Consider the following 26,947-nt stretch of genomic DNA (forward strand, 5'->3'; position numbering starts at 1 on the left):
TAGTGGAAATAACTACTGCAGAGCAGAATAAAGAAAAAAGAATGAAAAGAACTGAGGACAGCCTCAGAGACCTCTGGGACAACATTAAATGCACCGACATTCGAATTATAGGGGTTCCAGAAGAAGAAGAGAAAAAGAAGGGACTGAGAAAATATTTGAAGAGATTATAGTTGAAAACTTCCTTAATATGGGAAAGGAAATAGTTAATCCAGTCCAGGAAGCACAGAGAGTCCCACACAGGATAAATCCAAGGAGAAATACGCCAAGACACATATTAATCAAACTGTCAAAAATTAAATACAAAGAAAACATATTAAAAGCAGCAAGGGAAAAACAACAAATAACACACAAGGAAATCCCCATAAGGTTAACAGCTGATCTTTCAGCAGAAACTCTGCAAGCCAGAAGGGAGTGGCAAGACATACTGAAAGTGATGAAGGAGAAAAACCTGCAACCAAGATTACTCTACCCAGCAAATATCTCATTCAGATTTGATGGAGAAATTAAAACCTTTACAGACAAGCAAAAGCTGAGAGAGTTCAGCACCACCAAACCAGCTTTACAACAAATGCTAAAGGAACTTCTCTAGGCAAGAAACACAAGAGAAGGAAAAGACCTACAATAACAAACCGAAAACAATTAAGAAAATGGGAATAGGAACATACATATCGATAATTACCTTAAATGTAAATGGATTAAATGCTCCCACCAAAAGACACAGATTGGCTGAATGGATACAGAAACAAGACCCATATATATGCTGTCTACAAGAGACCCACTTCAGACCTAGAGACACATACAGACTGAAAGTAAGGGGATGGAAAAAGATATTCCATGCAAATGGAAATCAAAAGAAAGCTGGAGTAGCAATTCTCATATCAGATAAAATACACTTTAAAATAAAGACTATTAGAAGAGACAAAGAAGGACACTACATAATGATCAAGGGATCGATCCAAGGAGAAGCTATAACAATTGTAAATATTTATGCACCCAACATAGGAGCACCTCAATACATAAGGCAAATACTAACAGCCATAAAAGGCAAAATCGACAGTAACACATTCATAGTAGGGGACTTAAACACCACACTTTCTCCAATGGACAAATCATCCAAAATGAAAATAAATAAGGAAACACAAGCTTTGAATGATACATTAAACAAGATGGACTTAATTGATATTTATAGGACATTCCATCCAAAAACAACAGAATACACATTTTTCTCAAGTGCTCATGGAACATTCTCCAGGATAGATCATATCTTGGGTCACAAATCAAGCCTTGGTAAATTTAAGAAAATTGAAATTGTATCAAGTATTTTTTCCGACAAGAACGCCATGAGACTAGATATCAATTACAGGAAAAGATCTGTAAAAAATACAAACACATGGAGGCTAAACAATACACTACTTAATAACGAAGTGATCACTGAAGAAATCAAAGAGGAAATAACAAAATACCTAGAAACAAATGACAATGGAGACACAACGGCCCAAAACCTATGGGTTGCAGCCAAAGCAGTTTTAAGAGGGAAGTTTATAGCAATACAAGCCCACCTTAAGAAACAGGAAACTTCTCAAATAAACAACCTAACCTTGCACCTAAAGCAATTAGAGAAAGAAGAACAATAAAAACCCAAAGTTAGCAGAAGGAAAGAAATCATAAAGATCAGATCAGAAATAAATGAAAAAGAAATGAAGGAAACAATAGCAAAGATCAATAAAACTAAAAGTTGGTTCTTTGAGAAGATAAACAAAATAGATAAACCATTAGCCAGACTCATCAAGAAAAAAAGGGAGAAGACTCAAATCAATAGAATTAGAAATGAAAAAGGAGAAGTAACAACTGACACTGCAGAAATACAAAAGATCATGAGAGATTACTACAAGCAACTCTATGCCAATAAAATGGACAACCTGGAAGAAATGGACAAATTCTTTTTTTTTTTTTTTTTTTTTGTTTGTTTTTGTTTTTCAAGGAAGACATATGTTGTCTTCTTTTTTATTTTTTCTAACATCTTTATTGGAGTATAATTGCTTTACAATGGTGTGTTAGTTTCTGCTTTATAACAAAGTGAATCAGCTATACGTATACATATATCCCCATGTCTCTTCCCTCTTGGGTCTCCCTCCCACCTTCCCTATCCCACCCCTCTAGGTGTTCACAAAGCACCGAGCTGATCTCCCTATGCTATGCGGCTGCTTACCACTAGCTATCTATTTTACGTTTGGTAGTGTATATATGCCCCGGTCCAGGAAGATCCCACATGCCACAGAGTGGCTAGGCCCGTGAGCCATGGCCGCTGACTCTGCGCGTCTGGAGCCTGTGCTCCGCAACGGGTGAGGTCACAACAGTGAGAGGCCTGCCTACCGAAAAACAGAAAACAAACAAACAAAAAACTTCCATGGACAAATTCTTAGAAATGCACAGCCTGCAAAGACTGAACCAGAAAGAAATAGAAAATATGAACAGATCAATCACAAGCACTGAAATTGAAACTGTGATTAAAAATCTTCCAACAAACAAAAACCCAGGACCAGATGGCTTCACAGGTGAATTCTATCAAACATTTAGAGAAGAGCTAACACCTATCCTTCTCAAACTCTTCCAAAATATAGCAGAGGGAGGAACACTCCCAAATTCATTCTACGAGGCCACCATCACCTTGATACCAAAACCAGACATGGATGTCACAAAGAAAGAAAACTACAGGCCAATATCACTGATGAACATAGATGCAAAAATCTTCAACAAAATACTAGCAAACAGAATCCAACAGCACATTAAAAGGATCACACACCATGATCAACTGGGGTTTATTCCAGGAATGCAAGGATTCTTCAATATACACAAATCAATCAATGTGATACACCATATTAACAAATTGAAGGAGAAAAACCATATGATCATCTCAATAGATGCAGAGAAAGCTTTTGACAAAATTCAACACCCATTTATGATAAAAAAAAAAACCCTGCAGAAAGTAGGCATAGAGGGAACTTTCCTCAACATAATAAAGGCCATATATGACAAACCCACAGCCAACATCATCCTCAATGGTGAAAAACTGAAACCATTTCCACTAAGATCAGGAACAAGACAAGGTTGCCCACTCTCATCACTCTTATTCAATATAGTTTTGGAAGTTTTAGCCACAGCAATCAGAAAAGAAAAAGAAATAAAAGGAATCCAAATCGGAAAAGAAGAAGTAAAGCTGTCACTGTTTGCAGATGGCATGATACTATACATAGGGAATCCTAAAGATGCTACCAGAAAACTACTAGAGCTAATCAATGAATTTGGTAGAGTTGCAGGATACAAAATTAATGCACAGAAAACTCTGGCATTCCTATACACTAATGATGAAAAATCTGAAAGTGAAATGAAATCACTCCTATTTACCATTGCAACAAAAAGAATAAAATATCTAGGAATAAACCTACCTAAGGAGACAAAAGACCTGTATGCAGAAAACTATTAGACACTGATGAAAGAAATTAAAGATGATACAAATAGATGGAGAGATATACCATGTTCTTGGATTGGAAGAATCAACATTGTGAAAATGACTCTACTACCCAAAGCAATCTACAGATTCAATGCAATCCCTATCAAACTACCACTGGCATTTTTCACAGAACTAGAACAAAAAATTTCACAATTTGTATGGAAACACAAAAGACCCCGAATAGCCAAAGCAATCTTGAGAACGAAAAATGCAGCTGGAGGAATCAGGCTCCCTGATTTCAGACTATACTACAAAGCTACAGTAATCAAGACAGTACGGTACTGGCACAAAAACAGAAAGATAGATAAATGGAACAGGATAGAAAGCCCAGAGATAAACCCACGCACATATGGTCACCTTATCTTTGATAAAGGAGGCAGGAATGTACAGTGGAGAAAGGACAGCCACTTCAATAAGTGTGCTGGGAAAACTGGACAGCTACATGTAAAAGTATAAGATTAGATTACTCCCTAACACCATACACAAAAATAAGCTCAAAATGGATTAAAGACCTAAATGTAAGGCTATCAAACTCTTAGAGGAAAACATAGGCAGAACACTCTATGACATAAATCACAGCAGGATCCTTTTTGACCCAGCTCCTAGAGAAATGGAAATAAAAACAAAAATAAACAAATGGGACCTAATGAAACCTCAAAGCTTTTGCACAGCAAAGGAAACCATAAACAAGACCAAAAGACAACCCTCAGAATGGGAGAAAATATTTGCAAATGAAGCAAGTGACAAAGGGTTAATTTCCAAAATTTACAAGCAGCTCATGCAGCTCAATAACAACAACAAAAAAAAAACCCAATCCAAAAGTGGGCAGAAGACCTAAATAGACATTTCTCCAAAGAAGATATACAGATTGCCAACAAACACATGAAAGAATGCTCAGCATCATTAATCATTAGAGAAATGCAAATCAAAACTACAATGAGATATCATCTCACACCAGTCACAATGGCCATCATCAAAAACTCTACACACACTAAATGCTGGACAGGGTGTGGAGAAAACGGAACACTCCTTCACTGCTGGTGGGAATGTGAATTGGTACAGCCACTATGGAGAATAGTATGGAGGTTCCTCAAAAAAAACTACAAATAGAACTATATGACCCAGCAATCCCACTACTGGGCATATACCCTGAGAAAACAATAATTCAAAAAGAGTCATGTACCAAAATGTTCACTGCAGCTCTATTTACGATAGCCCGGAGATGGAGACAACCTAAGTGCCCATCATCGGATGAATGGATAAAGAAGATATGGCACATATATACAATGGAATATTATTCAGCCATAAAAAGAAACAAAATTGAGCTATTTGTAATGAGGTGGATAGACCTAGAGTCTGTCATAGAGAGTGAAGTAAGTCAGAAAAAGAAAGACAAATACCATATGCTAACACATATATATGGAATTTAAGAAAAAAAAATGTCATGAAGAACCTAGGGGTAAGACAGGAATAAAGACACAGACCTACTGGAGAACGGACTTGAGGATATGGAGAGGGGGAAGGGTGAGCTGTGACAAAGCGAGAGAGAGGCATGGACATATATACACTACCAAACGTAAGGTAGATAGCTAGTGGGAAGCAGCCGCATAGCACAGGGATATCAGCTCAGTGCTTTGTGACCACCTGGAGGTGTGGGATAGGGAGGGTGGGAGGGAGGGAGAGGGAAGAGATATGGGAACATATGTATATGTATAACTGATTCACTTTGTTATAAAGCAGAAACTAATACACCATTGTAAAGCAATTATACCCCAATAAAGATGTTGAAAAAATAAAATAAAATAAAATAAAAACAAACCCAAAACATGTAGTCTAGGCTCACAAGGAGCTCAAAATCAAACAGAAGAGGCAATGTACATTTAAAAAAAAAAAAAAGATGTGGTATATATTACTCAAGAAATATTACTCAGCCATAAAAAAGAATGCAATTCTATAATTTGCAACAACATGGATGGACTTACAGGGTATTTATGCTAAGTGAAATAAGTCAGACAGAGAAAGAAAATACTGTTGTGTTATCACTTACACATGGAATCTAAAAAATAAAATAAATGATTGAATGTCACAAAACAGAAACAGACTCATAGATGTAGAGAACAAACCAGTGTTTGCCAGCGGGAAGAGGGAAGCAGGGAGGAGCAAGATCCAGGGGTAGGGGATTAAGAGGTAAAAACTGCTGTGCATAAAATAAATAAGCTACAGTTTATATTGTACAGCACAAGGAATATAGCCAATATTTTGTAATAACTTTAAATGCAGTATAATCTATGAAAAATTTTAAATCACTATGCTATACTCCTGAAACTAGTATAATATTATAGATATATAAAAAAACTATACTTCAATTAAAAGAAAAAAAAGAGGGCTTCCCTGGTGGCACAGTGGTTGAGTGTCCGCCTGCCATTGCAGGGGACGCGGGTTCGTGCCCTGGTCCGGGAAGATCCCACATGCCGCAGAGCAGCCGGGCCCGTGAGCCATGGCCGCTGAGCCTGCGTGTCCAGAGCCTGTGCTCCGCAACGGGAGAGGCCACAACAGTGAGAGGCCCGCGTACCGCAAAAAAAAAAAAAGAAAAGAAAAAAAGAAAGCTCCTGTGCAGCCAACCATGCCTTCCTTGGCCCTCAGTACATGAGGTGCCTGCATCACCTCACTCTCCCTGCTCTGTGAACACTGTGGAGATTACACCACATTTCCTTGTGATTTTTTTCACACTAATCCCAATCACCCTACCCCTCAGGCACAAATCATTCCCCTGAAATAAAGTTGGTGATTACTTTAAATATCAGCACCAATGAGGGGAGCACAGTTCAGAAGTTCTTAGCTAATCTGACAACTCAGTTATGGCCGAAAGCTGGTCACGTGGAAGGGGACCATCTGTGCGGAACAGGCCTGACCTGTGGCCACTGTCAGGGTGTGAAATGATTTAGGGCTCAGGAGAGGAGAAGGTTCCACAGCTACTAATTATAGACGGAGCCTCCGGAGTGCCACCTCCCAGCTCCCATAAAGTTACAGAACAAGCACGAACACAGAAGCCCTGTTCCCCTCAGGCTTCCCTGTGTCCATAAATGTCACCACCACCCACCCAGGCGCTCTGCTCACTAACCTGCACGTCGTCCTTGACTCCTCTTTGCTCTCATCCCACATCCAGTCCACCTGCAGGCCCTGCTACCTCTGTGTCCAAACTTACCCGAACCTGGCCAGCCACGCGACAGGCTCATTGAACTTAGAATAAAGCCCAAACCCCTTCTCAGGGCCCACGAGGCCCCGCCCCCTCTCCTCACTCACGTCTTTCCCACAACAAGCTCAGCTAGTTATGCCTCAGGCCTCAGAACAGGTGCCTACAGCCCGGACCCTCTTCCCCAGACTTTTCCCTACCGTTCCCCTCATCTGGTTTCAGCTCCAGGAACACCGCCGCAGTGAGACCTTATTTTTACGGGGAATTTTCAATAACATACAAAAGTAGCAAAACTTGTTAATGCCCTTGAAGCAGCCTTCCCCTTCTTTCAGTAATTACCAATCCTGGCCAATCTGGTTTTGATGATACTCTCACCATTGATTATTGTGAAGCAAATCCCAGACATCCCATCATGTCCTGTATAAATATTTCACTTTCTCTTAAAGAGAAATTGAGTCTCTAAAGGACAGAACAGGTCACCTGCTCCTAAGCAGCTGTCCCTTCCCCTCCCTTCTCTAACCCGTCCCTTGCTTTCTGATGTCACTGCACTTTTCACTCTGGCATTTATTTTGTTCATTGTTTCTTACTTTATGTCTGTCTCTCTCTGCAGTCCCGCAGCTGTCAGGTCCTTGAGAGCAGGGCCTCTGCTTGCCTTGTTCCCATTAAATACCAGGGCCTTTTATAACAACTATAAATGGAGTACAACTTTTAAAAAGTGTGAATCACAGTATTGTACACTTGTAATTTAGGGAATATTGTGTATCAACTGTACTTAATAAAGTTTAAAATACCAAAATACCAGAGCTCTGCACAGCACTTGACACATAGTACATTTCAGAAGAAGGCAGAGGAGAGAAGCTGCTTCTGCCAAAGTGGCAGGTCTGCTTCCAAGGCAGACAGAAGGAGAGGGGCGGATGGGTGGACAAGTCCACTGACATTCTTCCCACGTGGTTTTCTTTTAGATAAAGCAGCCACCTTTGTGAATCAAGAAAAATTAATTTGCCCAGGACATACATTTGACAAGGCTGGACAGTAAGTATTACGCTTGGGGGCCATTTGAGCCAAGAATATCAGAAGCCACCTCTGCTGGGGCAGCACATGTCTGTCTCTGGGAGGGCTCAGGGCATCCTCCGCACCTGCCCTGGTTGACAATCCCCCGAGGAGCTCAGGGGTCCGCGGTGGCCCAGGCTCTGCTGAGGAGGGCAGGATGTGGGAGATGGTGTGCCCCAGGGCTGGTACCTTTGCTCCAGGCAGCTTTCCCGAGTGAAGCCAACATACCGTGTACATACAGAGGAGTCGGGATGGTGCCACCATACAGCCATCCCTGGTCACTTCGCTCCTGGTCTTGAGGGCATCTGACCCCACGCAGGGCTCCTCACTGCCTGGTCAGCCCTCATTGCAGAGGTCAATCTCATGGTGCCTGGGGATGAACGTCCCCTACCCCTGCTGTCTGCTCTCTGGTAGCCCTGAATGGCTGACGTTCAAAGTCATTTCCATGAGGAGAGCTGTGTGCTATGGACTGAGTCAAGCGCAAGAACTGTGTCTATTCGATCTGGTGGTTACCCTCTAACTTTCTGTGCTTTAGGGAGGTCTCAATTGATTACAGCCTGGACAATGGTGTCACCTTCACAGGCGAAGACATGAAAATTGCCAGCAGGGACTGTGTGGATGACAAGGTAAGCCTGAGCCTCCCCCAGTGGATGGAGGCAGAGACATCCTGGGGAGATGAGGTGAGGGGAGCAAAGTCCCTGGGGAAGGCAGAGCACGTAGCTTATGAGACAGGCATCTCGGGCAGCACCTCACAGCCAGACAGGTGCCCTTAGCCCTTCATCAGGTTGGTAAAATTCATTGCAAATTCTTCTACAAGAGCACCGAGGTTTCAGGCAGCTGTCCAGGTCTTGCAGAATCTCTGCTCTCTCTGTGAACCAAGTATCATTGAAGGTATGTGGAAGGGACCAATTCGAGCTCTAATCAGAGTTCAGAAACAGTGCTGAGGCTCTGCCCACCCTGGACCCAGCTTGCCTCCTCCCCTGGCCTCGGCCTTGTGGTGGGGAGCTCAAGGCTCCATCCTGGATTCCAGCCAGAGTGAGCGGGAGAGGCTGCGGCACTGTGTACTAGGGGACAAGGTCCAGGGACTCTGGGACACCTGGGCCCTCCAAATCAGGGTCCCCGGCACAGGGGTCTGGAGAGTGGGAGCAGCTGTGACCATGCATTGCCAGGGTGTGTTTGCACTGCACTGGTGTACAGTGGGCAGGGCTCTGGACCCTCTCATGACCATCACAGCCCTGGCCTCCCACACCTGTTTGGGGAACACCGGCTGTCACTTTGCAGATGTCATCAACCTCCCTGCGGCCACTCCTCCTTTCTCGTGCTCCTCAGTTGCCCCTCTCCACTAACTGGCTCTGACCTGTGCAGGGGGACTCTCCCCTCAGTTGCTGGGAAGCTGGCAGGGCCGGTGGGAAGGGCGAGGCTCAGCTCAGGGAGAGGAAGCTGCGAACAAAGTGCTGCTCCCAGGGGCCCTCTTTTCCCAGCTCCACAGCATCCGGGTCCCTTAGCCTGGGGCAGCCCGCCATGGCGGACAGAGCACGTTAGCCTGGAGTGAGGTTTCCCTGGGAGAAGGGACGCGTGTGCCTAATGTCACCGCCCTTCTGTCCAGTCCCAGCTGGTGAGGGTTACCGCAGTGTGACGATCCCCTGCGTGTCTGTCTCCGCTGGTCCCTGCACAACCACCTCTGGACCCGAGATTAACCTCCACGTTTCCCAGCAGGAGTCCCGCCACCGGATGGCCCCCATCCACAGGCACATTGAGAACTCGGGAGCCACCCGTGACTCCGGGCCCAGCACAGGGTCACCCTCAGTCCCACTCGGCCTCTCCTTTCAGCCTCCCTGTTTCCTGGGCACAGGTTCTCTCTGCCCTCTTCCCCCCCTGCTTCTCTCAAGCAGAGGCTTGATGTAGGGAAGGGCTGGGCAGCGCGGGTCCACAGATGCAGCACACATGCCCTTATTAGGCACAACAACAGGAGAACAGAGCCCGTTCCTTAATCCCCCACGTGGACCTGGCCTGTGCGTGGGCTTTCTACAGCCGCTCTCTAACGCTCTCAAGTGCCCGCTCACTTCCTCACTCCACATGTGCAGACGGAGGCTCCGAGAGAGGGAGTAGCTTGGCCCGAGGTTGCAGAGCGGGGAAGTAGGGGAGGGAGGCTACGGGGAGGTGAGCAGGGTGTCCTGCCTCTGCTCTTGCACCCACACCTCTCTGGGGCCACAAAGCCCCTCCCTCACCCATCTGTGTGTCGTAGCATTTTGTGGTCCTTACAAAATCCCTGTGCTCTCAGCCAAGGCAGGCAGTGAGGGCTGGGCTGTCACTCCTTGGAGGACTGGGCTTCCTTGACAGGGCCCCGGGGAGGGTCTCGGAACAGGGCCAGTGCTGGGGTCTGTGGCCCAGGGCTCCACAGTGGCTCTCTGGGTACCAGCCATGATCTCCTCTCCCCACTGTGATCCCTCTGGATGAGGCAACCTGAGGAGAAGGGGAACTGTGAGGTCTGGTGTGGGAAGTAGATATTGGGTTCACGGGAAGAGATCACCCAGGCCAACCCCAGGACATTGGCATGTGTGCCCTGTACAGCAGGAGACTGTCCCAACTACAACCAGAGTGACCACAGTGCCTACCACTGTCAGGACAAGGAGGACGACAACAAGGAGGATGACAATGAAGACCACAGTGCCTACCACTGTCAGGACCAGGAGGACGACAACAAGGAGGATGACAACGAAGACCACAGTGCCTACCACTGTCAGTACCAGGAGGACGACAACGATGACAACGAAGACCACAGTGCCTACCACTGTCAGTACCAGGAGGACGACAACGAAGACCACAGTGCCTACCACTGTCAGTACCAGGAGGACAACAACAATGACAACGAAGACCACAGTGCCTACCACTGTCAGTACCAGGAGGACGACAACGAAGACCACAGTGCCTACCACTGTCAGTACCAGGAGGACAACAACAATGACAACGAAGACCACAGTGCCTACCACTGTCAGTACCAGGAGGACGACAACGATGACAACGAAGACCACAGTGCCTACCACTGTCAGTACCAGGAGGACGACAACAAGGACAACGAAGACCACAGTGCCTACCACTGTCAGTACCAGGAGGACGACAATGAAGACCACAGTGCCTACCACTGTCAGTACCAGGAGGACAACAACGATGACAACAAAGACCACAGTGCCTACCACTGTCAGTACCAGGAGGACAACAATGACAACGAAGACCACAGTGCCTACCACTGTCAGGACCAGGAGGACGACAACAAGGACGACGACAACAACGATGACAATGAAGACCACAGTGCCTACCACTGTCACCATGACAACAACTACCATGACAACTGTTGCCACAACCACAGTGACTACAGTTGTCACAACAACCACAGTGACTACAGTTGTCACAACAACCACAGTGACTACAGTTGTCACAACAACCACAGTGACTACAGTTATCACCCAGAGCACAATTCCCAACAATCCTCTCTTGTACCCTACACTCATCCCGTCCCTGGTCGTGATACCGTTGCTGCTTGTCTGCATCTGCTGCTGCAAGAGGGTGAGTGACCCTTGCCCGCACAGCCTGCATCCAGCCCTCACCGACCCCTGAGGGACCAGCCCCATGCCTGCCCCATGATTCTGCCTGTGGCCAGGTTCCATCAGCTCTGGGGTCCTCACACTAGCAAACAAGGCACAGACTCTGTCCTCCCATCCCGGGCATAGACACACCCTGGGCTTCTAGGGGGCCACCTGCTTCATGCTTTCACCTTCACAGGGAGTTGGACTGTCATCCCAGAGGGCTGGGAGGCAGGGAGGGCTGCAGGGGGAGGGAGGGAAGGGGAGAGGAGGAGGGGTGTGGGGAGTGTTCTCTTGTCTTCATATGATGTCAGGGCTGCGGCTGAAAACTCTACCAGGGACCAGGGGCCTTAGTCTGCCTGTCTCCCCCTTGACCCTCCACGGAGGTACCGATTCCCCTCTGATGACTGAGGGGCCTGAGGCTCAGGGAGGCACCTAGGTTGACACCCCAAAGCCCATGTATGATCCCTTACTGCTGCCGAGCAGGGTCCTCTCCTGTCTGCATAGCTGAGCCAGAGCCTTCCATGCCCCTTCCAGCCTGTGTTTTTGTCTCTTTCACGTTCTAGATCGTCAAGGAGCCACCACCAGCCCAGAAACCAGAAAAAGTAAGTGGTGTGTTTCGTTGTGATGTTGTCAGTACCAGAGAGTACTGACAACCTGCACACACAACCTGCAGAGAGAGGCCCTCTGACATGTATGGGGAGATGCCCTCCCCCACCCCTCCACCTCCCACCTACCTGGGCAGAGAGAGGTGGCAGAAAGAAGAGGGTGACAGAGGGCAGGGAGGGACCCCAGAGAGGACCTGAGACTCACAAAACGTCACCCGGACAACACGGTTCCCCACCTCGGAAGACAGCCTGAACCAGGGCCTTTATCACTGAATCAGCAACATGGGGTAGCCTATTTCAGGAACAGCTATGATCCCTCCTGATATAAATGGGCTTTTCCTCAATTCCCAAAAGACTCTCTGTAGACTGATCCTTCCCAGGACTGGCGCAAGCATTTGGAGAAGGATCCTCAGGTTTCAGGGACCTGGTCCCCCTCCCCGGGCTCTGATGTATGCTGGGCTCCATTTCCTTGGCTTTCATCCCTGGCTCATGTCGGGGTGACAGTCTTGGCAGGGTTGGCCTTTAGGGACCGGGGACTGGGGAGGGTGGAGGGAGTCCTAACCTGACTTTGAGCTGTTGGGGACTAGGGCAGGTGAGCACAGGGACCAAGGGTCAGGTAAGGAGGCTGGCGCTGACCCGGGGTAGGGGCCCAACCCAGGGCCCATTAGAAGTAGTTAGAGCAGGGGTGCCGTGTCGAGGCAGGGGGACCTGGGCCTGAGATCTGGTGGGAAACAGGGTCACTGCCTGGGCTGACGTCTACACTGGCTGCAGTGTGGCCTGGGGAGGCTGGATCTGCCAGAGTCGGGTGAATACAGCCCTGTCACCTGCTAATGCCCACACCCCTGCCAGCCTCCGTTACATGGCACAGCCTCACGCCCAGCTTCTCCTGCAAGGGTGGCTGCCAGGAACCAAGGGGACAGGATAGAGTTTGTTGATGTTTGGAGAAGAGCCATCTTTGTAAACCAAAAGGAGTTGGTGTGTTTTTCACATGGAGGCCACTCTCCTACGTGCCGGGCGCTGCTCATTTGTCCTTGATTCTCCAGCAAACATTTGCTGACTCGCCAGTACTTGACAGGTGCTGGGGCAACCTGTCATGGGTCTGCACCCAGGAGCTGCCAGACAAGAAAGACTGCAATTTTTTTCTCTTTCTAGAAGCCATGCCCTGTACAGACCAGGGTGATTGTCTCCTGCTGTGGGTGCCAAGAAGACAGGATGAAACAGATGGAGGTGACAAGCACCCTTAGAAAGGGAGGGATGAGCCCCTCAAGGCTGGAGGTTTGGAGGAGGGGGAGCCAGTTCAATGCACACAGACTTGGGCCTAAAACACCTGGCTTGGATGGAGACGAGCTTTATGGGCTCTGGTCTCCCACCTCTCGGTGACAGAGAACAACCAGAGACCCTCCCGACCCTATGGCCCAGGGGAGGACAAAGAGCTGAAGGCTCAGGTGCCCCCTGCCTCCAGGCAGTCCCAGCACCAGGGACCTCGCCTTGGGATGGGCCCAGGATTCTGCATGTTGGGGGCTGACTCACAGCCGGCCAATTCCTGATTCTCAGAGTTGTCATCAGCTCTGGCAATCTCCTGGGTTTCAATGGGCAGTGACTGGATGAGTGAAAACATGTAATGACAAACAGACACACACCAGTCAGGGGGAAAAAAAAGGAAAAAGAAAAGAAACTTCTGAGCCAAGATCTTACCAGCATTAAACTACCCGGGAGTGCCTACGGCTCCTGTCTGCTCAGTGAGGGAGGGAGAGAGCTCACTGCATTGTCCTTGAGGCCCCTGAGATGGGGTGACAAGGGCTATATGGAGGAGGGGGAGTCAGTTCCCTCCCCCAGGTGACTGAGACCCCAGCTGGCAGGGGGCTGAGAGATGACAGGGACGAAGAGGGTCCCAGGTAACGGGTCTGAGGAAGGAAGACCCCACCATCTCTGGGTTCAACTTTGCCCTCCTCCCCCTGGTCCTGCCTCTGTCGCTGTGGGATCCATTGGTCCTCCTGGGAGCTTCAAATGGCAGCCGGAGGGCGGGCCCCGCATCTCCCCTGAGAGTCAGTGTGAGGGCACGGAGAAGACAGAGCTCACCTTCCAGAGAGGGAGGAAGCACCTGCCAGGGGCTCGTTCCTGCCTCAGGCCCGGCCCCACCTTCCGCCCACACCACGTCCACGTTTTCACCGGTTCTTTGGTTTCCTCATCTCTCTCTTTCCCCCGTTTCAGGACCCTTCCCCCTGAGCAGGGACTGGGACTCTTCCCTGCCTTCTCCCTCTGAGCCCCCCAAAAGCAGGCCCTCTTCCCTCTTCTTCAGGCTCCTGCCCAGTCCCCATGCCCCCCTCACCTTGCTCCTTGAGGACCTCTCCTTGGCTACTGCATGTCTCCTCCAAACTTTGACACTTTTTTCAAAAGTAGCCCCGACCTCTCCTCCTACACCAAAAGTACCGATTTGTTCCAGAACCCAAAACAATCTGTGACCCACAGTGACGAGCTCCCAACAAACGCAGAAGACTTTTAAGCCCCCTGCCCCAGGTGATGGCTGCAGTGCTGTCTCAGCCAGTTTGTGGGGACACAGCCCTGGGAAGCCATGGGAGACAGAGGGGACACCACCCATCTGGACGCAGCGTCTGTGCCTGTAGCTTCCTCACAACCACATCTGCTTTTCAGGGAAAACTGGATACTTTTTATGACTTTGTCCAGCGCTGCAGCCAGCTGCCATTGATGTGGTGTCCGCCCAGGGACATGGTAAGCAGGGCACAGGGATGCTCCCCGTGGGCTGGGGTCTTGCTTTTGCCCTTGACAGTTGCCCCTGGGACTGTGGGTCAGAGAGCCCTGTCCGGGCATCTGCCGAGAGGAAAGCCCAAGGCGTGGAGACCTGGAGCTCATGAGCCTCCAGACGATTCTCAACATGGTGCCCGTGCATTTCCCCTGCGTCCTCGTCTCAAGGATGTCAGGACCTTTCTTCTCCAGAGCAATGCCCAGCAATTCCAATCTTAAGCGAAAAGGGCTGGAGAGGCCTGTTGGACTCCCGTCCATCGTCCCTCCCCACTGCCTACCTGACCCTGTGGGACTGCTGGCTGCACCCCATCCATGAGACCCTCCTGGGCTGCTCACTCAGCTGCAGCAGTGGCGGAGGACATGGTGGCACCCCCTCCCCAATGTTGTCTGGTCAACACTGACTGGTTTTACCAGCTAGTAAAGATGCCCTCCTTGTGTCAGTGCCTGTGACAGTGGGGAGAAGCCCAATTTCTCCACTTGTCATCCTTGTTATTTAATAATAATAATGATAGATAATTTTATTGTGTCCTTTCTGTGGGTCAGTTCCTCAAGAACTTTACATGTTTTCACTGCTTTAATCCTCCCAGTGAATGTACAGGTAGATACTACTGTACTGGTAGATCCCAGCTCTATGGAGGCGGGTGTGACCCACAGAGAGGCTGAGTGACTTGTCCCAGCTCACAAAGGATGGGAGCAGCAGAGCGGGACTTTAATTCTGAGCCTGGCTCCACCCTTCTCACTGCTCTGCCCCCCATTCGGGTCAGCACTCATGGTCTCATGATGGTTACCCCCAAACCATCAGAGAGCTGCCCTTCTCAGGCCTCCAGATCTGAGGAGGACCTTGCTCCTGGTTCTCTTGGGAAGCACCTGCCTGGGCATCATATTCCTGGGTGTCCCCATAATCAGACCTTTTGTACAGACCGGGCCAGGGGCCTGGAGGATGTTGCAGTCCCACGATCTGTAGTGAGGTCTGTACTGACCACATTCACTGAATCAGGAAAACACTGGCTCTTGGTGGCTGGACAGGTGGGCATTTAGAAGCTCTGGATAGGCCTGAAAGCCTCTGGACACTGCTGGTGACACACCTGAGGCATGCTCACACCCAGCAGAGACACTGTCTGGTGACAGTGGTGTCGGGGCTCCTTCTGCAGCTGGGCTCCCGGCTCTGGGTGTGAATCGAGCTCTGAGTCCCAGCCTTGCTTGCACAGAAGCCCCATTCTCCACCTGTCTCTAGACAGCTCTCTAGACACTTGAAAGTCATGAATATCTCAGTGAGGGCCTGTTTGGCCAGATCAGAATCTGTGAGAGTGACAGTTAAGCTGAGAAATAACTGATAAAAATACATCCAGAGAGGTCCTTCCAAATGGAGGAAACAGCCAGTGTGTATGCCCTGGGGCTGTAGGGCTTGCTGAATTGAAAGGCTCGAAATCAAGTACTGTCCTCATCAATCCAATGGTAAAGATGTTCACAAGATTCCCACTGTCACCACATAGGGTGTGGGGGACAGAGGCACACCAGTCCTGCAGGTCAGAGTGTTGCAAGGGCACCAAATCCAGTTGTTCCACTGCATGTGGTCCACACACACTGAGCCCTCTGATCATGAATGAATGAATGGGCACTTCTAGTTACACGTGCTCCTGTGTAGAGGCTTTAGGTCATTTCTGTGACACAAGGAGGCATTTTGGATCTGACAATATAGGGCACAGAAATCTGCTTTGCGGGGCACTGTGCAGGGATGGGGAAAGGTCCCTTTGGCATTTTCAGGAGTGACTGTAGGAAAGTACTGACTTCAACCTGTTACTACATCTGTGAAGTTAGTCTAGTTTCTGAAACGCTCCAAGCCTTACCTTTTTTTGACAAAAACAGGGATAAAATAATAAAATGCCACTGAAGAAATAATGCAGTTATGAAGAATGCTAGGTCAATTTTTGCTGAGGCTAAGAAAGTGTCCAGGTGAGTCCGAATAACCCAGAGTCCAGAGGTCCTGGAGTCCCATTGACAGATCCAGTCCAGGGCTGCCCAGGGATGCTGTCAGCTGGTCAGTGTGCTCACCACCCTCCCTGTGGTGCTGCAGACAGATTATGGTGCCCCAAAGGGTCTGCATCAATCTCTACCCAAACCAAGGGGTCTGTATGTGCTGCTGCCTCCAGAGCCCATCACCCATCTGAGGGCACCATCACCTGCCCTTGCACTGTGGACTCAACCCCAGCCTGAGGGTTGTAGTGAGAACCCATCCCTTTGGCACATACTCACCAAGAGAGCCTGGGCAATGCTGGGGCTACAGTGGCAATAAGCCCTTGTCCTTGCTAACCAGGCTCCCAGTGCAGAGGGGAGCAGGCAAGTTCAACACCAGAGCAAAGGGAGTCCAGAGTCAGAACAACGGGGCTCCATAGGGAAGGGAGGGCAGATGTCCAATATCTGAACAGAATCTAGTATTAGGAGCGCAGGCTGGAGGCCGGCACCTAGGGAGAGGAAGGGCATCAACAAAGGCGCACCCTGGGGATCCTGACAGGTACTGAGCCTAATCCCCTTGAGCCAAGGAAACCACAGCCTTCTGCTCCCAATTCCAATGGCTTCTCAGTAACCTTCTCTCTCTACTCTTCTTCACACAGGGGAGGTGCATCAACTTCACCTTAATGAATCCCCACTGCACACAAATGTTCTGCGGCCCAAAGATCTGCCTTCAACCCAGCCAGGAGTGCTTCCCCCTCAGTAGCTGCTGTTCACATAGTCAACATCTCCCACCCATATGCTCTCAGTCACTCTCCAGGATGCTGCCGCTGATCCCTCGTACTGCCCGGAAGCTCTGCAGAAGTACTTTGTCACTCCCACCCCCGTAGCCCAACATCTAAAGCACCAAAAACACAAAATTGTTAAGAGCCCCTTTTGTACTGAATTGGACACATATACTGTGTTTGGGTTTCCAGTCAAAAGGAGTTGGGATTTGTTGTTGATTAGCAAGAGAGTTTGTTACCTGGTGAGCACTGCTCCACTGTATGAGATGCAGCTATACTGCTCCTGCCAGAACAAAGCACCCTGGTGTCCTGTGGATGTAGACATGATGAGTCTCATTCCCCACAGACAGGTCTTCATCTGTCACCATGGGTTGAGATACGTGGGGTTTTAGCCAAAATATGCTCTTTCCAAAAAGCCCAAAATATCTTTGATGTATGAATATAGTCTGGTGTCCATTACTCACTTGCTGTTACTTAATCTCCTGGGCAAGTTACTTAATCTCCCTGTGCTTCAAATTCTCACTGAAAAGAGGGATAATGGTGTCTCCTCTACAGGGTGCCATGAGGGTGACAGTAACTGCTACAGTATGCTCAGAACAGGGCCAGGTCACTTGTAAAGACTCAGGGGCCCAGTAGTTAATGTCTTCCTCCTCTGCCCCAGGGAGGGAGAGGATGATGAGCTCAGAGACATCAAGAAATGTGCGTTGAGGACCAAGGTGTTAGAAGAAACCATGACTGGGCCTTTCAGCTCTGGATACCAGGACGTGGGGTTGCCACACTTGAGAATTCTCTGTAAACTGCTGACCACATGTAGGTTAACATCCAAGGCCACTACCCATGTAATCTCCAAGGCACTATCAAAAAAAGGTCCTCAAATCTACTACCTCCTTCAGAAATGTAATTTCCCTTCTTGTACCTTAATATTTCTCATAATATTAAGGTAATTGCAGGGTCCCAATTTCCCATCAGCTCCTCTGATGACAGAGACACACCTCCCAATTTTTCAGATCCCTCCTAAAGAATACTTTGAAGACATGATCAGGTTTCCTTCCACACTTACATGCTAGAGGACTATCAACAGGCAAGAATTCACTGTGAAAATCACAGAATATATATGTGAAGATGAAGCAACACCATGGACCACAGAGTCCAAGAAGGGAAGAAGAGACTGCTTACTCAAAGACCAGTGTACATACCAATGCAACAAATCAGGGACCATGAAGAATCAAGGAAACATGAGATGATGAAAAGAAATGAATAAACTCTCTAAAGAAAAAGAGATCTATGTACTCTCGTAGAGAAGATTCAAAATAATCCTCTTAAAATAGTTTAGTGAAATTCAAGAAACACACATAGACACACAACTTCATGAAATTCAGGAAAAAAATGTATCAACAAAATGAGATGTTCAACAAAGTAATAGAAACCATCAAAAGAACAACTGGAAACTAGAGCTGAAGAATACAATGACTGTACTGAAGAATATAATAAAGAGATTCAACAACAAACTCGAGCAAGCAGAAGAAAGAATCAGTGAACTAAAAGATAGGTCATTTGAAGTTATCCTGCCACAGGAGTGAAAAGAAAAATTAATTTAAGAGTGAAGAAACACTATGGGACATTACAAACAGAATCAATAGTGAATTATGGGAGTCCCATTGAGAAGAGGAAGAGAAAAAGACAGTATGTTTGAAACAAAAGAGTTGAACACTTACCAAACATGGAATGAGAGATGTACATCCAAATTCATGAAGCGCAAAGAATCCCAAATAAGTTGACTCTGCAATGGCTATGGGAAATCACATTGTAAGTAAATTGTCTATGGTCAAAGACACAGGGGATTTTGAAAGCAACAAGAGAAAATGAGTCACCACATGTAAGTCACCACCATAAGAATTTAGAGGGACTTCCCAATACAAACTTTGTAGTCCAGGAGAGAGAGGGGTGATGTATTCAAGTATAGAAAGAAAAAAAAATCCTGTCAAAGAAGAATATTGTACCCAGCAAATCTGTTCTTCAGAAATGAAGAAAGAGATTGAAAATATATCAAAACAAACAAAACTGAAAGAGTTCATCACCAGAAGACCTGCTGTACAAGAACTGCTGCAGGAATTTCATCAAGCAGAAATAAATGCATAATAATTAGCATTGTGAAAACATAAGAAGTTTGTAAAACTCACCACTAATGACACATATTGTCAAAATCAGACCCTGCAATATTGTAATTTGGGTGTGTAATTCACTTAGAACACTAGTTAAGAGCTTAAAATGTATTAAACAACGATAACTACAATAATATCTTACTGGATACGAAACATAAAAATATATAAATTTTTATATTGATAACCTAACATGTGAAGGATGGAGAAATAAAGGGAAAATTTATGTATGCTATCAATGTTGTTATCAGCTTAGAATAGGATGTTATAAATATATTTTAGGTATGCTTCATGATAACCACAAAGATAAATCCTCTGGTAGATATAAAAAAGGTGATAAAAGAGGAATCTAAGCATACCTGCTACAAAAAGTCATCAATTAGCAAAAGACAGCAAGATAAGAAGCTAGGAAAAATGGACCTATAAAACACTTGAAAAAACAAAATGGCAATTGTAAGTATTTCATATCAATAATTATTTTAAACATAAAAAAATTAAATTCAATAGAAACACATAAAATAGCTGAATGGACCAAAAAAAAAAAAAGGAAATAACAGCAGTCCAGAAATATGTTTCCCCACAAGAGAATTACTTTAGCCTTATAGACACCCAAAGACTGACAGTCATGGAATGGAAAAAGATACTCAAGCAAATGGTAACCAGAAGACAGCATTGATATCTATACTTACATCAGACGACATAGACTTTGAGCTAACAATGCTCCAGGGACAAAGAAGGTCATTATATAATGATAAAAAAAAAAAAAATCCATCAAGAAAACATTGCAATTGCACATATATACATGCACTCAATATCAGAGCACCTAAGTATATAAAGCAATTATTAACAGAACAAAAGGCAAAAATATAACACAATAATAGGTGAGGACTTTAATAACCACTCTAAACAATGGAAGGATCATCCAGATAGAGAATTGATAAGGAAGCAGCAGACTTGAACAAAATTATAGACCAAAAGAGACCTAAAAGATATACACATTTCATTTCATACAATAGCAGCAGAATATACAATTTTCTCAAGCACCTATGGACCATTTTCTAGGATACATCATATTTTAGGCCACAGGCAAGTCTCGATAAATTTAAGAAGACTGACATCATGCCATGCATTTTCTCCAACTACAATTGTATGAAAGTAGGAATGAATATCGTGAGGAAAGCTGGAAGATGCTAAATTACATGAAAATTAAACAACGCATGCCTGAGCAACCAGTGGACCAGAGAAGACTTTTTTTTTTTTTTTGGTACTCGGGCCTCTCACTGTTGTGGCCTCTCCCGTTGCAGAGCACAGGCTCCAGATGCGCAGGCTCAGCGGCCATGGCTCACGGGCCCAGCAGCTCCGTTGCATGTGGGATCTTCCCGGACCGGGGCACGAACCCGTGTCCCCTGCATCAGCAGGTGGACTCTCAACCACTGAGCCACCAGGGAAGCCCCAGGGAAGACTTTTTTAAAAACAAACAAATATCTTGAAAAGGCAAACACAGTATGTAAACCAGATCATGCAGTTTGCAACAAAAACATTTCTAAGGAGGAAATTTATAGAAGTAAATGCATATTTTAAGGAAAAAAATATTTCAACCTAAGGAACTATTAAAAAAAGCACAAAGGTAGTAGAAGGAAGAAAATAATAAAGATTGGAGCAGAAATAAATGAAATAGAAAACAAAATGAAGAGTTAGTTTTCTGGAGAACATAAACAAATTTGACAATAGTTTAGTTAGACTAAGTGAGTAAAAGAAAGAGAAACCAAATTGGTAAAATTATAAATGAAGGAGAAGACATGAAAACTGATATTACCAAAATTAAAGTATTTATAAAACTCTACTACTTAACAACTACACATCAACAAATCGGACAATATTGAAGAAACGGGGAAAGTCCTAGAAAGTACAACCCACCAAGACTAAATCCTGAAGAAATAGAAAATCTTAACAGACCAATAATGAGTAAGGAGATTCAATTAGTAATCAAAAACATCCCAACAAAGAAAAGCTCAGAACCAGATGGTTATACTAGTACATTCTACAAATGTTTAAAGAAGAATGAACAACAATCTTTTTCAAACTTTTCTGCAAAAATGAAGAGGAAGAAACACTACCAAAGACACTTTACAAGGCCAGCACTACCCTGAATCCAAAGGCAGAAAAGGACATTTAAGAAAGGAAAACTATAGATCAATACCCCTGGTGAATATAATGGAAAAAAATCTCAACAATTTACTAGTGAACCATTTAAAGGATCATACACCATAATCAAGTGGGATTCTACCCTGGAATGCAAGGATGGTTCAACATACACAAAACAATAAATGTGACAGATTAATACATTAAAGGATGTTCAACATCCTACTCATTAGGAAAATGCAAATCAAAACCACAATGAGATATCACCTCACACCTTTTAGAATTCCTATCCAGGCGCACTAATGCATGGAGATGCTTGGAGGGATCCATGTCAAAAGCCCATGTCCTCACTGCAAGGGGTCTATAAAATGTACATTTAGCTTTTCCACCACTACGGTGCAGGAAAGCCAAGTAGAAGGGATGACATACACAGGTTGATTGAACCAGCAGAACCTGTCACTGTGGCACTGAGTACAGCTCACCACATGAAGAGGCTGAGGGGACACATACATGCTACTCTGTCCCCCAAAAGTGTCCTCTCTCCCCTCACCTCTCTTTGAGTAAAGTGTTTTTTGTGGCATGTGGCCAGTGGTGGTTCGGAGCCAGCTCATAGTGGCTTGTGAGATTTTCAGGAATTTTGTGAACAAGCTGTTTTAACACAGCCATTATCAAAACCCACATTAAGTAAACTTAATAAATTATATAAACACCATAAATATCCCAAACTCACCAATTCCTAATTCTTTTACTAGTTTTCACTATTGAATATCTTGCTGCGGATGGTACCGCAACTGTTGGGCCTGTATGTGGGCTATGGTGCCCCGCTTCTGTGCATTTCTGCCCAACTCCACATCTAATGACATCAAGTCAGCCATAATGGGAGCATCTATGGCATATGCTATAAATCGGGGCTTCATTTCTTGGTTCACTGATTATCTGGACTTGAGATTGGGGGGGGGGGGGGCAAGCGGGGGCTGGGAGCTGAGGCTTGGGCTTCGGTCAGATCGCAGGGAGAGGACTGGCAGCGTGAACACAGCCTGAAGGGGTTAATACACCACGGCTAGCCGGGAGGGAGTACAGGAAAAGTCTGGAGCTGCCGAAAACACAAGAGACTTCTTCCCTCTTTGTTTCCGGGTGCGCGAGGAGAGGGGATTAAGAGTGCTGCTTAAAGGAGCTCCAGAGACGGGCGCGAGCCGCGGCTAACAGCACGGACCCCAGAGACAGGCATGAGACGCTAAGGCTGCTGCTGCCGCCACCAAGAAGCCTGTGTGCGAGCACAGGTCACTGTCCACACCGCCTCTCCCGGAAGCCTGTGCAGCCCGCCACTGCCATGGTCCCGTGATCCAGGGACAACTTCCCCGGGAGAGTGCACGGCGCGCCTCAGGCTGGTGCAATGTCACGCCAGCCTCTGCCACCGCAGGCTGCCCCGCACTCCGTGCCCCTCCCTCCCCCCCCCCCCCCCCCGGCCTGAGTGAGCCACACCCCCTGAATCAGCTGCTCCTTTAACCCCGTCCTGTCTGAGTGAAGAACAGATGCCCTCAGGCAACCTACATGCTGCGGTGGGGCCAAATCCAAAGCTGAACCCCAGGAGCTGTGCGAACAAAGAAGAAAATGGAAATTTCTCCCAGCAGCCTCAGAAGCAGTGGATTAAATCTCCACAATCAACTTGATATACCCTGCATCTGTGGAATGCCTGAATAGACAACGAATCATCCCAAATTGAGGAGGTGGACTGTGAGAGCAAGATTTATTACTCTTTCCCCTTTTCCTCTTTTTGTAAGTGTGTATGTGTATGCTTCTCTGTGACATTTTGTCTGTATAGCTTTGCTTTCACCATTTGTCCTAGGGTTCTGTCCGTTGTTATTTTTTTTTTTTCAGTTTTTAAAAAAAATTTTTTTCTTAATAATTATTTTTTATTTTAATAACTTTATTTTATTTTATCTTACTTTATTTTATTTTATCCTCTTTCTTTCTCTCTTTCTTTCTACTTTTTCTCCCTTTTATTCTGAGCCGTGTGGATGAAAGGCTCGGTGCTCCAGCCTGGAGTCAGTGCTGTGCCTCTGAGGTGGGAGAGCCAACTTCAGGACACTGGTCCACAAGAGATCTCCCAGCTCCACATAATATCAAACAGCAAAAATCTCCCAGAGATTTCCATCTCAACACCAACACCCAGCTTCACTCAATGACCAGCAAGCTACAGTGCTGGACACCCTATGCCAAACAACTAGCAAGACAGGAACACAACCCCACCCATTAGCAGAGAGGCTGCCTAAAATCATAATAAGGCCACAGACACCCCAAAACACATGACCAGACGTGCACCTGCCCACCAGAAAGGCAAGATCTAGCCTCATCCACCAGAACACAGGCACTAGTCCCCTCCACCAGGAAGCCTACACAACCCACTGAACCAAACGTAGCCACTGGGGACAGACATCAAAAACAACGGGAACTACGAACCTGCAGCCTGCAAAAAGGAGACCCCAAACACATAAGATAAGCAAAATGAGAAGACAGAAAAACACACAGCAGATGAAGTAGCAATGTAAAAACCCACCAGACCTAACAAATGAAGAGGAAATAGGCAGTCTACCTGAAAAAGAATTCAGAATAATGATAGTAAAGATGATCCAAAATCTTGGAAATAGAATAGAGAAAATGCAAGAAACATTTAACAAGGACATAGAAGAATTAAAGAGGAAACAGGCAATGATGAACAACACAATAAATGAAATTAAAAATACTCTAGAACGGATCAATAGCAGAATAACTGAGGCAGAAGAACGGATAAGTGACCTGGAAGATAAAATAGTGGAAATAACTACTGCAGAGCAGAATAAAGAAAAAAGAATGAAAAGAACTGAGGACAGCCTCAGAGACCTCTGAGACAACATAAACGCACCAACATTCGAATTATAGGGGTCCCAGAAGAAAAAGAGGAAAAGAAAGGGACTGAGAAAATATTTGAAGAGATTATGGTTGAAAACTTCCCTAATATGGGAAAGGAAATAGTTAATCCAGTCCAGGAAGCACAGAGAGTCCCACACAGGATAAATCCAAGGAGAAAAATGCCAAGATCCATATTAATCAAACTATCAAAAATTAAATACAAAGAAAACATATTAAAAGCAGCAAGGGAAAAATAACACACAAGGGAATCGCCATAAGGTTAACAGCTGATCTTTCAGCAGAAACTCTGCAAGCCAGAAGGGAGTGGCAGGACATACTGAAAGTGATGAAGGAGAAAAACCTGCAACCAAGATTACTCTACCCAGCAAATATCTCATTCAGATTTGATGGAGAAATTAAAACCTTTACAGACAAGCAAAAGCTGAGAGAGTTCAGCACCACCAAACCAGCTTCACAACAAATGCTAAAGGAACTTCTCTAGGCAGGAAACACAAGAGAAGGAAAAGACCCACAGTAACAAACCCAAAACAATTAAGAAAATGGGAATAGGAACATACATATCGATAATTACCTTAAATGTAAATGGATTAAATGCTCCCACCAAAAGACACAGATTGGCTGAATGGATACAAAAACAAGACCCATATATATGCTGTCTACAAGAGACCCACTTCAGACCTAGAGACACATACAGACTGAAAGTAAGGGGATGGAAAAAGATATTCCATGCAAATGGAAATCAAAAGAAAGCTGGAGTAGCAATTCTCATATCAGATAAAATACACTTTAAAATAAAGACTATTAGAAGAGACAAAGAAGGACACTACATAATGATCAAGGGATCGATCCAAGGAGAAGCTATAACAATTGTAAATATTTATGCACCCAACATAGGAGCACCTCAATACATAAGGCAAATACTAACAGCCATAAAAGGCAAAATCGACAGTAACACATTCATAGTAGGGGACTTAAACACCACACTTTCTCCAATGGACAAATCATCCAAAATGAAAATAAATAAGGAAACACAAGCTTTGAATGATACATTAAACAAGATGGACTTAATTGATATTTATAGGACATTCCATCCAAAAACAACAGAATACACATTTTTCTCAAGTGCTCATGGAACATTCTCCAGGATAGATCATATCTTGGGTCACAAATCAAGCCTTGGTAAATTTAAGAAAATTGAAATTGTATCAAGTATCTTTTCCGACCAGAATGCCATGAGACTAGATATCAATTACAGGAAAAGACCTGTAAAAAATACAAATACATGGAGGCTAAACAATACGCTACTTAATAATGAAGTGATCACTGAAGAAATCAAAGAGGAAATAAAATAATACCTAGAAACAAATGACAATGGAGACACAACGGCCCAAAACCTATGGGTTGCAGCCAAAGCAGTTTTAAGAGGGAAGTTTATAGCAATACAATCCTACCTTAAGAAACAGGAAACATCTCAGATAAACAACCTCACCTTGCACCTAAAGCAATTAGAGAAAGAAGAACAAAAAACCCCCAAAGTTAGACTAGGAAAGAAATCATAAAGATCAGATCAGAAATAAATGAAAAAGAAATGAAGGAAACGATAGCAAAGATCAATAAAACTAAAAGCTGGTTCTTTGGGAAGATAAACAAAATAGATAAACCATTAGCCAGACTCATCAAGAAAAAAAGGGAGAAGACTCATATCAATAGAATTAGAAATGAAAAAGGAGAAGTAACAACTGACACTGCAGAAATTCAAAAGATCATGAGAGATTACTACAAGCAACTCTATGCCAATAAAATGGACAACCTGGAAGAAATGGACAAATTCTTAGAAATGCACAACCTGCCGAGACTGAACCAGGAAGAAATAGAAAATATGAACAGACCAATCACAAGCACTGAAATTGAAACTGTGATTAAAAATCTTCCAACAAACAAAAACCCAGGACCAGATGGCTTCACAGGCCAACTCTACCAAACATTTAGAGAAGAGCTAACACCTATCCTTCTCAAACTCTTCCAAAATATAGTAGAGGGAGGATCACTCACAAACTCATTCTACGAGGCCACCATCACCCTGATACCAAAACCAGACAAAGATGTCACAAAGAAAGTAAACTACAGGCCAATATCACTGATGAACATAGATGCAAAAATCCTCAACAAAATACTAGCAAACAGAATCCAACAGCACATTAAAAGGATCATACACCATGATCAAGTGGGGTTTATTCCAGGAATGCAAGGATTCTTCAATATACGCAAATCAATCAATGTGATACACCATATTAA

General features: G+C 45.4%; 1 protein-coding gene across 1 annotated transcript in view; it reads left to right on the plus strand.

Moving 5' to 3' along the window:
* LOC141276712 (uncharacterized) overlaps positions 1-17,887 on the plus strand; it is a 36,071-nt gene extending 18,184 nt beyond the window's left edge. The window contains exons 11-18 of the mRNA XM_073793686.1: positions 7,667-7,736; positions 8,290-8,380; positions 10,326-10,787; positions 10,826-11,318; positions 11,902-11,940; positions 13,096-13,170; positions 14,596-14,673; positions 17,319-17,887. Coding sequence (XP_073649787.1) covers positions 7,667-7,736; positions 8,290-8,380; positions 10,326-10,787; positions 10,826-11,318; positions 11,902-11,940; positions 13,096-13,170; positions 14,596-14,618 — 1,253 coding nt within the window. The 3' untranslated portion in view covers positions 14,619-14,673; positions 17,319-17,887. The remainder of the gene's footprint in view (positions 1-7,666; positions 7,737-8,289; positions 8,381-10,325; positions 10,788-10,825; positions 11,319-11,901; positions 11,941-13,095; positions 13,171-14,595; positions 14,674-17,318) is intronic.
* The last annotated feature ends 9,060 nt before the right edge of the window (positions 17,888-26,947 follow it).

The sequence above is a fragment of the Tursiops truncatus genome, chromosome 16 (assembly GCF_011762595.2).
Source record: "Tursiops truncatus isolate mTurTru1 chromosome 16, mTurTru1.mat.Y, whole genome shotgun sequence".
In the NCBI taxonomy this organism is placed as follows: Eukaryota; Metazoa; Chordata; class Mammalia; order Artiodactyla; family Delphinidae; genus Tursiops; species Tursiops truncatus.